The 12569-nt window shown below is 36.5% G+C and overlaps 1 protein-coding gene across 19 annotated transcripts in view; it reads right to left on the reverse strand.

Moving 5' to 3' along the window:
* Positions 1–12569, reverse strand: part of LOC126973455 (zinc finger protein 57-like) — a 74449-nt gene that overhangs the window by 53870 nt on the left and 8010 nt on the right. Inside the window, exons 5-6 of one of the 19 annotated variants that reach the window (XM_050820722.1) lie at positions 658–1920; positions 21–621 (exon numbers count right to left, since the gene is read on the reverse strand). The exons of 16 other annotated variants lie outside the window; for them this stretch is intronic. In XM_050820722.1, coding sequence (XP_050676679.1) covers positions 689–1920 — 1232 coding nt within the window. In that variant the 3' untranslated portion in view covers positions 21–621; positions 658–688. Of the gene's footprint in view, positions 1–20; positions 1921–12569 lie in introns of those variants that run through there. 2 more of the 19 variants (XM_050820723.1, XM_050820720.1) reach the window with 2 other exon arrangements.

Raw genomic sequence — 12569 nt, forward strand, 5'->3', positions numbered from 1 at the left:
CCTGGTGAGAGAAAAAAAAATTGTTGATTGTTCTATATAGTATATAAGTTTATTCATTTACTAAGTTATATGACACAATTTGAAAATATTAAATAATGAAATTTCTTTTTACATAAAGAGAGATGAGTCTTAAGGCGCATCCACCATTGAGGTACGAATACAAAACACAAAAAAACCGAGATACATAATGTTCTTTCATGCAATAAAAGTTTTTTGACAATCAAATTTATTGTTGTATACTCTCCGTGACTTCACGATCAATGAAGATCATGGCCAAGATGACATATGTTTGGGAAGCGTCTCCATTGTAAGAATTTTGTTTGAATTTTAAATTTTTCAAGAAACCGTTACCATAATGTATATGTTTTGGTAGATGAATACGCGCCCATACACAGCTAATTGTATAAATAAGTCATAGCTACTATTGATTTGTTTAAAAAATAAAAATAGTACATAATTATTATGATCTCAAATAGGACAGACGATACACCAAAATCAGAAAATTCTATCATCACAAATTATTGACTTTCGTTTAAAGTCTTATTAAACTAAAACTTCCACTAGATGGATCATAAAAATCTCAGAAGCGTAATAGTGAGATGGAAGTACCGACGAAATACACTTTAGTAAAATAGATGCACGGTAAAATTAAAATACCTATAATTTGCAAACAATTGTTTCCACACATCTACGACAAGGTCATCAGTTTATTTCGCTCCGCCTGTTCTTTCCTCTTGTTCTCCTCTGCAATCTCCTTCAACGTCATCTCCCTGTTATCAATCAGGTGTTTCACGTCATCAAACTCTTTGAAGATCTCCAGATCATCTTGGTGCAACTTGACGTGGCTCTTCAGGCTACACTTTTGCATAAATGTCTTCTTGCACACCTGGCACTGGTGCTTTTTGTCACCCTCGTGCACTTTGATGTGCTCTCTCAAAGTCCGCAACCGGGAGAAGGACTTCCCGCAAATGTCACAGGAGCACAACTCAGCACCTGTATGCCGCGTCATGTGATCGACTAAGCCCCGCTTGGAGAAGAATTTGGCATTGCATTTATCGCAGAGGAAACTCCTCTGCTGCAAGTGGTGATGTTTAATGTGTCTATTCAACTCGAATTTCTTCTTATAGGTCTTATTACACGCATTGCATGGATATATAACGGGGGCTTCGTTGTGCTCCTTCACAAGGTGCTCACTCCTGTCGTAATAGCTGACAAATATTTCGGGACAGTGCGGGCACTTGTTCCTGAGCCATCCGCCCATATGGACGCCCTTTTCGTGATTCCTCTTCTTAGCTAACGACGTGTAGCTTTTATCGCAAAAGTCGCAAGGAAAGTTGCCTTGGTAGTGTGTCTTTCCGTGTTTTCTCAGAGCTGCAATAGTTATGTATCCCGCGCCGCATTTTTTACAACAATAATTCCTATAATGACTGCTCATATGGTGATACAAATTCTTAAACGATATATGGACTACAGAACACACAACACATGTGAAGTTACTGCCGTTCTCTAATCTAAATGGAAGTATAATGTCTTTAATATCCTTATGAATAGTCTTATCGTGTGCCGCAACTAAATGTTCCTTCAATTCGTTCAGATCTTTCATGCTACGATCACAAACGGTGCATCTAAGATCGGTAATGTCAACCTTAATTGGATTATAACTAAGTTTATAATCGAGCATCGAGTTAATTTTATCTTTTTCGGGCTTCTGTGCCGTATGAGTTCGCAAGTCTTCTATAGTTGGGAAGTATTTCGCGCAATAGAGGCAGGAGAAACCGCGCACTGTTTTGTCTCGGAACGGACTCGCGTTGGAGTATTGGAGTATGGCTGTGAGATTAACCCTGTGCTCTGTGCGCTCGGGTGTCGCGCTATATTCCGATTTGGGTTTCCTTTTCTTAAGCTTCTCGCCGCCGTCCGTTCCTATAACAGAAACGATCATCTCATTATCTTCGCCCATTCTCAGGTCTTCTTAATATAACTCATAACCGTCTTCTGTCAGATATGGGTTCTGTTTGTTTCGGATGGCATTTACATCGGAAGCGTACGTAGAAGATTTCGCAACTTTTTGAGTCTGTTATAAGTGTTACTTGCATTTTAACGTTTTTCTTGACGAGTTGACATCAGCTGGTTCGAATAATTGTACTATCGTCATGGTCAATAGAGACGAATGTCCAAACACTAATAATGCATTGGAGATGACTTCAAAAAACTCTCAATGACAGTCTTTGGTGTTCCCATTGGTAGTTCTACAAACTCGTTCCGCATTCTCATTGGCTTATTTAATGCATACTGCGAGATTTTATTTATAGGAGCAATAGGTAGCACATACAAATAATAGTATTGTATTAATATGAGGTATAATATTTGCATAAGAGGTGTATTAAATTAAATCTTAATTTTCGGTGTTTTAAAACGTAGTTTTTTTTTCATATTTGAGAATACTTTTGCTCCGACCAAATAAACAAAATATGTACCTATGATGGGAATATGGGGTCCACATATTACCCATCTAGCAGATAGACTCAGCTCTGCGGCATAAGCAATTAGAAAGATTAGAGAGTACACGAATGTTGCGACCGCTAGATTAGTGTACTTTAGTTATTTTCACAGCATCATGACGTACGGTATATTACTATGGGGTCATGCTGCTGACATTGATAGTGTTTGCACTGCAAAAGAGAGCTGTTCGTGCTATATATCAGCTTGGTTATAGACAGTCTCTCAAAGAAAAATTTAAAGAAATATTATGACTGTTCACAAAAATCGTCACCTTTTTGCTCTTAATAGTGATTTTCATTATTATAACACTAGAAATAAGGGATTGCTTGTAACTTATTCTAGTAGGCTTCATAAGATACATAATAGCTTTAAGGGTAAATGTATACACTTCTACAATAAAGTCCCAGCCACTGTTCAGGCATTATCTATAAATAAATTTAAATGTTTTATAAAAAAATGGCTCTGTCGTAAATCCTATTACTCCACTGCTGAATATCTAAATGATCGGACAGCCTGGGACTAGATTGAGTTTATTTTATAGCGATAGAAATGACTGTACAATATTGAATATTTTTATTGAAAAGAGCGCAAAAAAAAGAATGCTGGGAGAGTTTCTTGCGCCGCTTCTTCTCTCTCAGAGCGCCATTTGTTTCCGAAGCGGTAGTAGTATCTAGTAGTATAAGAATAGTAAGTTAGTATTTAGTTAACTTTTAAAAATAATATAAAGTCTTCTTTCAGTAAAATACCCTATCTACGATATTTAAGGTACTTTCCCTTCATGTCCCATAACTTTGGGGCGCCCTATAGATGTCATACAGAGTAGAATAATTATAACCACGCAGCTAAAAGGACCACAAGCCAATTTCCCCATTTAAAGACTGGACCGAAAGCTTAGTTAGTTGAGGGTATTTGTTAGGGTTGTATCTTGTAACGCCGTAAAGATACAATCTATTTGGTTTTTAACCGACTTCGAAAAAAAAGGAGGTGCTGAATTCGTCGGTATGTTTTTTTATGTTTGTTACGTCAAAACTTTCGAATGGGTGAACCGATTTTGATAATTCTTTTTTTATTTGAAAGCTGGTGCTTCCCGTGTGATTACATTGTAATTTGGTCCAGATCTGACAATGGCATCCATGAGAAAACTATTGAAGTCTTAAATTTGCTATACGCATGTGGATGATAAATTTACGAATAACTCAATATATTCTTTTTATTCGAAAGGATATACTTAAAAGGTATTTTGGTGATAGTTTGGTTGGGTTCTAAATACGGAATCCATGACAAAGTAAAGGAACTCTTGAATTATTAGGAGCAAAGTAACGATACTTTTTTGTGCTATTATGATATTTAAGTCATCCACATCATTTTGTGTTAGTGTGCGTGCATTGCTCAAAATAGAGGTTAAGTGTCAACCTCAACTTTTTTCAACGTTTCACAGCTTTACAGTCTATCTAGACGTATAAATGACCTGAGATCTTCATAGTGTGCGCTTATCGAGAAGAGCGTCCGTCATTTGCGCGTGGATAAAATTTAGAATAAAATTTGTACAAACACAATAAATAGTTGATTTTGTAACTAACTGTCAATGTTAAGTTACTCCAAGTTTAAAATTACTTCTGCCTGTCATGTAATTCTAGGAACGATAAAGACAAAATCTTTTAAATTTGGAATAACTTTACTTCGTTCTCTAATGTTTATAACTAACACATAAAGTTACACACTTAGTTACACCTTTTTAAACAAATAGCTACTTTAGACACCTGCTACTAAGATACATTTTAAATTGTACTCAGTTCAAAGCTGTTGGATTCGTAACACATTGGTAAGTTAGTTTACGCACACAACGATCTAATCGCACAAAAACAGCAGAAGGCGCCATTTTCCCACCAATTAGCTACTTAATTGTGGCTCGTAAGGTGACGTGGTCGGGGAGCAATCTGACTATGGCAAAATTACCTGTCAACTTGTACGTTGACAGAATATTTTTTAGTTTACTTTGCTTAATTAGGTAACTAGTTATGCTTACGTTTGTACACTTTAGTTAGTTAGGACTTTTAACCAGATAAAACAAAGACAGAAAAATATATACCTAGGTCAGCGATTGACAAGCATATCTATTAGCTACCTCGAGGGTACCGCGCGAGCGTGCAGGCATTTGCATGATTATATAATATTCTTTGCCGCAGGTATTGTTCTCGTAGTTTTTAAGCTGATGAAAGCAGATAATAAATAAAAATAAAAGTGTATCAATGTGGAAATCCCACCGGTGGCGGTGGTGAGAGGCAAGAAGAATAATGTTGTCCAAAAAAAATTATTGAAGTAGGCGTTACTTTGCGAAATCCATAATTATACAAATGATTTAAGTTTTCTTAAGTATTAATGCCGCCAATATTTGTTTTGACTCAAAACTCAGTCTCGTGTCAGATTTTGACGAGACAACGTCCTGAGGATGCCTCGTGTAGAGGCGAAACACGTGTCGAATTGTTTAAAAACAAATATTGGCGGAATGAACACTTAAGAAAACTTAAATCATTTGTATAAAATTGTCTATTAAACAAATATTTGTCTATGATATGTAAGTAGAGATATTTTAGTGACATTTATTTTCTCTCATAAATGTCTTCAGTAGAGTTAACTGATACACGGTGTATTTTTTTAAATTTATTATATATACTAGCTGACCCAGCAAACGTTGTACTACCATCATAGTATCATCATCAACTATAGTTAAACTATCAACTATAGTTAGCTAAAAATAAGTTTGTTCTTTAAGTCCTGAGAAAGTTAGACAGATACAAAGATTCTAATTAGTTATTCATTTTAAACTATTCCTTCAATTTGATTTCTGAAAAACGGGGGACACAGCAAAGGAAAAACAAAATTGTTGTTTTTTTTTTTAATTTCGAACATTTTCATATTTATTCACCTTTTAAACCTTCTCTGCATTTCCACAAATAATTCAAGACCAAAATTAGCCAAATCGGTAAAGCCGTTCTTGAGTTTTAGCGAGACTAACGAACAGCAATTCATTTATATATATATATAGATTATAACCTAAAATTTTGAAAAGAAATACAAAAATAGTTTTAATACTATTGATAATTTATCTATAGTATATATATAAAATTCTCATGTCGCTGTCTTTGTTACCAAACTCCTACGAAACGGCTTAACCAATGTGTATTAAATTTTGTGTACATATTGGGTAGGCCTTAGAATCGGCCAACATCTATTTCATACTCCTAAGTGATAAGGGTGACCTCACACCTAAATACTTTTTTTTTTTAATTTTTATTAGGTATTATAATTCAGCATTGATCAAATACGTACCAACTTTAAATTTTTACCCTTCTACGATCAACCTCTGTTTTTAATCACGATTTTTATATTATTCTGTTTCATCCACAGATCCGCAAGATGGCAATATCCGAATACAATGATTGTAGTACGATATATTTGGTAGGTCTGAGTATCGGTCGTCACCTATTTATTATACCCCGAAAATTTTAATAATTGATTGCTGGATCAGCTAGTATAATAATCTTATATCTTTAAACGAGCAATTCTTGTATATACATAATCTGAATCTCGGAAACGGCTCGAACGATTTTCATAAAATATAGTATACAGGGGATTTCGGGGGCGATAAATCAATCTAGCTAGGTTTCAATTTTAAAAAACGTAGTTTTATCCGTATTTTAATGAGAAACAGCTACAATAACATTAGAATACAAAGGTAAATTTCGCCACTATATACAAGACTGGTGAACGTATAACGTTCCGTTCTCTGTGAACGAACGTTCACAGAGAACGGCTGGATCACTTGGCGTTGCGTAGAGACGTCGCTTCATTGTGGGTCTTCTACCGCATTTATCACGGGGAGTGTTCCGAAGAGCTGTTTAACCTGATTCCTGCAGCCGAATTCCACCTTCGCACGACACGCCACAAGTTAGGATATCATCCCCACCATCTGGATGTGTGGCGGTCCTCCACAGTGCGGTTTTCAAGGAGCTTTCTTCCACGTACTACAAAGCTGTGGAATGAGCTTCCTTGTGCGATGTTTCAGGGACGATACGACATGGGTACCTTCAAAAAAAGCCCGTACACCTTCCTTAAAGGCCGGCAACGCTCCTGTGATTCCTCTGGTGTTGCAAGAGATTGTGGGCGGCGGTGATCACTTAACAACAGGTGACCCGTACGCTCGTCTTTCCTCCTATTCCATAAAAAAAAAGACTGTATTAGCTCAGATGGCACTTTGGTCTACTTTGTTTAATTGTGGTCATATTTCACTTTTCGCTTGCATAATAATTTCGATCGAATCTTTATCTTGCTGTATCTGTATATAAATATAAAAATGAATTGCTGTTCGTTAGTCTCGCTAATACTCGAGAACGGCTGGACCGATGTGGCTAATTTTGGTCTTGAATTATTTGTGGAGGTCCAGAGAAGGTTTAAAAGGTGAATAAATATGGAAATGCTCGAAATTAAATAAAAACAACAACTTTGTTTTTCCTTTGATATGTCCCCTGTCGTTCAGAAATCAAATTGAAAGACTAGTTTAAAATGAATAACTAATTAGAATCTTTATATCTTTCTAACTATCTCTGGAGGTAAAAAACAAACTTTAATAATTTAATTATTGATTTTTTCTTGTTACTTTATATGGCAATACAACGTTTGCTGAGTCAGCTAGTGTCTTGTAAAAAATTGACCATTATTTCACTTTAATATTACGTCAAACTTAACTTACCTAACTCACGTGTATTTTGAGCACTTCAAACAGACTCAACGAGAAAACGAAAAAAAATGTATCTTGCATCATCGCCAATTAGATATCCAAAAAAGGAAATTAGATTATCAAATGGTCCGCAGTGTCGGTTCAAAAAGCGGAGAAAAATGACTCTAGAGAAAGACCAGAGATAGAGAAAATACTTTATACTACACTTCTAGAAGTGCTTTCTTTCGTATTGTTGTGACAACTGGACCGAAAGAATATAAGATGATAAATGATGCATCATTTATTAAAATACATTTACAAATAATAATATTGCTTACTTTTACACAAATTATCTTGTCCCAAACTAGGCATCGCATTAATCTGTCTATTTGTCACTGTTACGCACAAACCGAAATTTAAAAAAAAATGCATTGCACTAAGTTTTGTCGATGCAGAAAGGTTTTGTTATAAAGGGGTATTAAATTACGAACTCTGCTTCGCTTCGTTTGATAATAGTATCACATGAGTGTTTTAATACCTAATTATTAACAGCTGTATAGTTTATCTACACCCATAATATGAATCCTCTAAAAGATTCTGAAATAGTTAGCTTACTGCTAACAATAAAAAAGCCAGTCCTAGTAACCATTACATCGTCCAAACGAGTGTTGTAATGTTGTACTGAATTTCATTACAACACTCGTTTGGATGATGTAATGGTTATTAGGACATTGTTTTAATGTTGGCAATAAGATTTTTAAATTAAAGGATTAAAAGCATGGGTTAAAGATAAAAGAAATGATAACAATGCGATTGAAACCTCGCGTATATAATGGAGATTCTATATGATTAAAATTTATTTCACAAATATGTAAGGATTACTCAAGGTTACCTCTGTTATATCGTATCAATCAATCGTTCTCTTTTAACAACAAAAGTGTTTAGAGGCACAAAAATAATAATAATAATCAGAAAAAAAACAGCTTCAATAATAATAATAAAAAAAACACAAAATATACCCTATTTATTATGATAAAAAAAAACTTTTAAAACTCCCATTAAATTCAATCTAGTTTAGTTTAGTTTCTTCTCTGTTTGTAATATTTGTAGACGGTCACTTTTAAGACCTATAAACAAAGGAACCGTTTTGTCTACGGCTGCTGTCAACAGGTCGACTTCCTAGGTATCTACTGAAAATCAGTGTTGGAATTGGGGTGATCCTTATTTCAATTCCAAAAAATGCTGAGTGGGTGTCCTTTTCGTGACGCCGTATTTTAAAATTTGTTAATTTTACTATGTATATAATGTTCTGTGCTGTCATGAATAAATGAATACGTAACTTTACTTTACCATCAATCACACAATGTCTGATCTAGTTTAATAAATTTTCTTCATTTCTTCTGTATACTTCTTAAATATAAATTATTTTAAACCCTTTTTATGGTTATTGTTTGTAAAGTTGCTTTAGTGCAGTTCAGTGCATCCCTGTTTCACAACGACCAATGTGATCTATTGTGATAGCCACTGTTAACTATATATAACTCACTGCTAACATTGATTCTTTTCATCTAATAATATATTTTGCAGTAAGCTAACGTATCTCGAGTGGTTGAAGAATCGGACATCCCAAAGAGATGCTACGTTTACGCATTATTGGACCAGGATTCAGAGAGAACGTGTAACGGTGATTTAAATGTAAAGCCTTTTTAGACGTTTACACAACGTTTTGTAAACGAAACAAATTACACCCAGAACATTACTAACCGGTTACATTAACTAACGTCGATGACGTCACATCGCCGCTTTGGTACGGTGCGCAAAACAAGCATCACTAGAATATTATTAATAAATAAATAACGATTTATTTTTTCAGTATTATAGATCGATGAAAAGGTTGCGTTTTGACGCTGGTTTTTATTATTTAGATGATTACAATGAAACATCAATGAAAGAACTGTTACAGAGACACAGAACAATATAAACTACAGAAGTATTAACAACTAGAGTCGAAAACGTAAAAACGATAATTCAAAAACAATGCAGTGATAGCTCGAAAGTATCACGACATGTACTCGACGGTAATCGAATCGGGTTTTTGTTTTCAATATCATAACAGGCGTCGTCTTAGCACTTTAAATAACAACAATTCATAGTACGGCTGTGTGAAGACTCCTTGTAAATACACACGAAATAAATTAACTTGCAAACAGATCTAAGAAGCAATAGGACAGCGCTGCAAAATCAAAACTACACGTGTAGAATGTGGACTTTCTAAGATATTCTTGACCAAGTTAGGAACCGGTTTAAATTTAACGGTTCAAATCGGTTTCTATCAATGATAGCACAGATTGGGAATGGAGCTACCGCCGTCAGACTATTTAAAAAAAGGTCAGGTCTGAAGCAATAACTTCCGACTGGATGATAGATTTTGACTTTCAATAATTGATTTCATATCCTATTTTGAATAAAAATATCTGAATTAACGATGAAACGTGCGTACCTGCCAAATACGCTCGTTTCGTCGTCTTGTTAAACAATCATTCGGTAAATTAAAACGGTAATGAAAAACCGTTCTGAACCGGTTTATTCAATAAAACCTTCATTAACAAGTAATTTTAAAAAAAGATTCAAGATTCGCTTCATTCTTTTTAATAATAAGTACGGCCGCGCCGTCCAGGATTGTGCAACGCTGTACAAACAAAAAAAATCTTAAATATAATTCCTAAGACGATGGAAAAGCTATTATTGGTGCCTAAAGCCTCTACATCCGAGTACTTAGATATAATTTTGATATGTGTTATCTGAAAAAAGATAAATGGGCTTTTTATGCAAGAGGAGGACAAAAGAGCGTACGGGTCACCTGATGTTAAGTGATAACCGCCGCACACGTTCTCTTGCAACACCAGAGGAATCACAGGAGCATTGCCGGCCTTTTAGGAATGTACACGCAGGTTTTTTTAAAGTACCCATTACGTAGAGTCCTAGAAACACCGCACAAGGTAGCTCATTCCACAGCCTGGTTGTACGTGGAAGAAAGTTGCTTGAAAACTGCACTGTGGAGTAACGCAACACATCCAGTTGGTGGCAGGCCTATCTCACCCCCCCTTTTAGGTATCAAAATGTAAGTACACGCGGCGGCCACGTCAACGGGGCTATTCAGCAGAATCAGTCCTGATTCAGCGTCTTATATTTTGCAATACAACACCCGGAACTAAATACAAATGAAACTCAAACTACTCGCCAACGGAACAATGTATATCTTATACAGAAAGATTATTGCTTTGCCGCCGGTCTTTGAGTTGGAAGAATTTGCTCTAGTCTTCATTCCACAAAGTGGCGAGGCAACACATTTCTCGCAAAACACGCGGTTATAGAATACCAGACGACAACGTGATGCGAATGGTATTTTGACGTTATGTCCGGTGGGGGAATTCTATTGCTGTCGGATATATATGCCGTAGAAGATATATTTGGTAAACATATTTAGTATCACTGAGTAGGTAATTATCCCCACTACCCGGGTAGCTACAAACTTTTAGGGATATGCTATGGACATGCTGTTATAATTGTCTGCAGAATAGTATTAGTAAAAATTAAACCTGCCGCTATTTCTCATAATTAATAATCATTGTTTCAACACTCTACGAAACAATTTAAAAATATTCAGGCATATTATATGTGAACGGGTGCTGATTCATAATATTTGTATAAAACAGTAAATAAATAGTTGCTACAAATTATTCAATTCTTCCATCTCGAACCCCTACATTGACTAAGTGATACTTTGAATATACTTTTAAATTTGAGGGCACTAACACATCAAGATCTCCAAAGCCCCTCGAAAATAATTTAAATACTTCATTATTCTATAACGACATACTGACACTCGCATAGCTTTTCCATAGTCTTAAAAATACAACCGTTGACTTTGTGTTCAAACTTCCCTGGATATACAATTATAGAAAACATTACAGAAAAAATATCAATGTACTACAAAATGGTGGGCGGATTCTGACGAATAAATATTCGGCCAGTCTTCAGGTTAGCCAAGCAGAGTGATCCTGTGAGGGCTTTTGATTTCTCTTATATATGGGGGACAGGCAAGAGACGCAAGTGAAGGGAAATGGAACGCTCATGGACATCCGCAGATTCAGAGGTCGAGAGATGCGTTGCCGGCCTTTAAGGTAAGTTAGGGAGTACGCTCTATCACCATCAGTTTAATTGGTATATTATTTATAAGTGACAGTGGGCAGGACACTCGACGAACAGATAGCTGTACGGGGCAGTAGTTAAGTCCTCGAATGGCAACCACAGAAGACTTAGTGTTGGTAGGCCCCTCACAAGATGGACCGACAATCTGGTCAAGATCGCCGTAATACGTTGAATGAGGCAGCGCAGGATCGATCGCCATGACGGTCTATGGGGGAGGTCGTTGTCCAGCAGTGGATGTCTTCCGCCTGAAGCGATGTGCTCTATACTTGAAGGTCAAGTCGTATCGGTTTGGGACAACTGCAGCCCTCGCAACACGCGCGGTTGTAGAATGCGAGACGACAATTTTATCCCATTTATTCGATAAGATCGTGGCACAGTGTAGGCTGGAGAATCTACCATCACTCCTGCACCAATCGTAACCCACAGCTGCCTGAATCCAGCTGCGGCATTAGATCCAGGACTAGTGCCGTCCACCTGCTAGATAACGAACGAGGCACTGGAGGTATAACCACACACCTGATCAGAATAGGCTTCAGTAACCTTGGGGCTTAAATATCCCTGGAAAACTCTGGTACAGAATCTTTCCCCAGAGAATTGTCGTGCGAATTCACACAGGAACATATCTTTAGGACAACACGAACGCTCTGCCAAGACCGAGAAGCACTGATCAACGTAGTGGTTCTAAATCAGCTAAAGTCAAATCGGAAATTATTGGGCTTTTGACTTGAGACAAGTTTTAGACGAGTTTGAGACTAGTTTTAGACGAGTTTGAGACTGGGTTCAAATATAACGGCGCGGAAGGAAATATATGGCACGAAAGAGAAAATTATGTATAGAGACTCGAGTGAGAGAGAGGGGTGATTTCATCTGGCAGTTCTGTAGCCGTCGTTGGTTGTATGTGGAAAGGTCTAACATTAGTTGGAGACTTCTAAGCAGTGGTACCTTATCAGGCTAGGCGACACAGAGAACCTTTTTCCACTGTCAAGAAGTTATGTGAAGGCTTGAACGTAGTTTGTGAAATTTCTGGGCTAATGACATAGTATCGTATGTCTCCAAGTGACGAACGTATTTACGATACCGCAGCTGAGAATTTAGGGTTCAATTTAGAATCCTGAGCGGTACTACATTGTAAAGGGCAGAG

The sequence above is a fragment of the Leptidea sinapis genome, chromosome 29, assembly GCF_905404315.1.
Source record: "Leptidea sinapis chromosome 29, ilLepSina1.1, whole genome shotgun sequence".
Classification (NCBI taxonomy): domain Eukaryota; kingdom Metazoa; phylum Arthropoda; class Insecta; order Lepidoptera; family Pieridae; genus Leptidea; species Leptidea sinapis.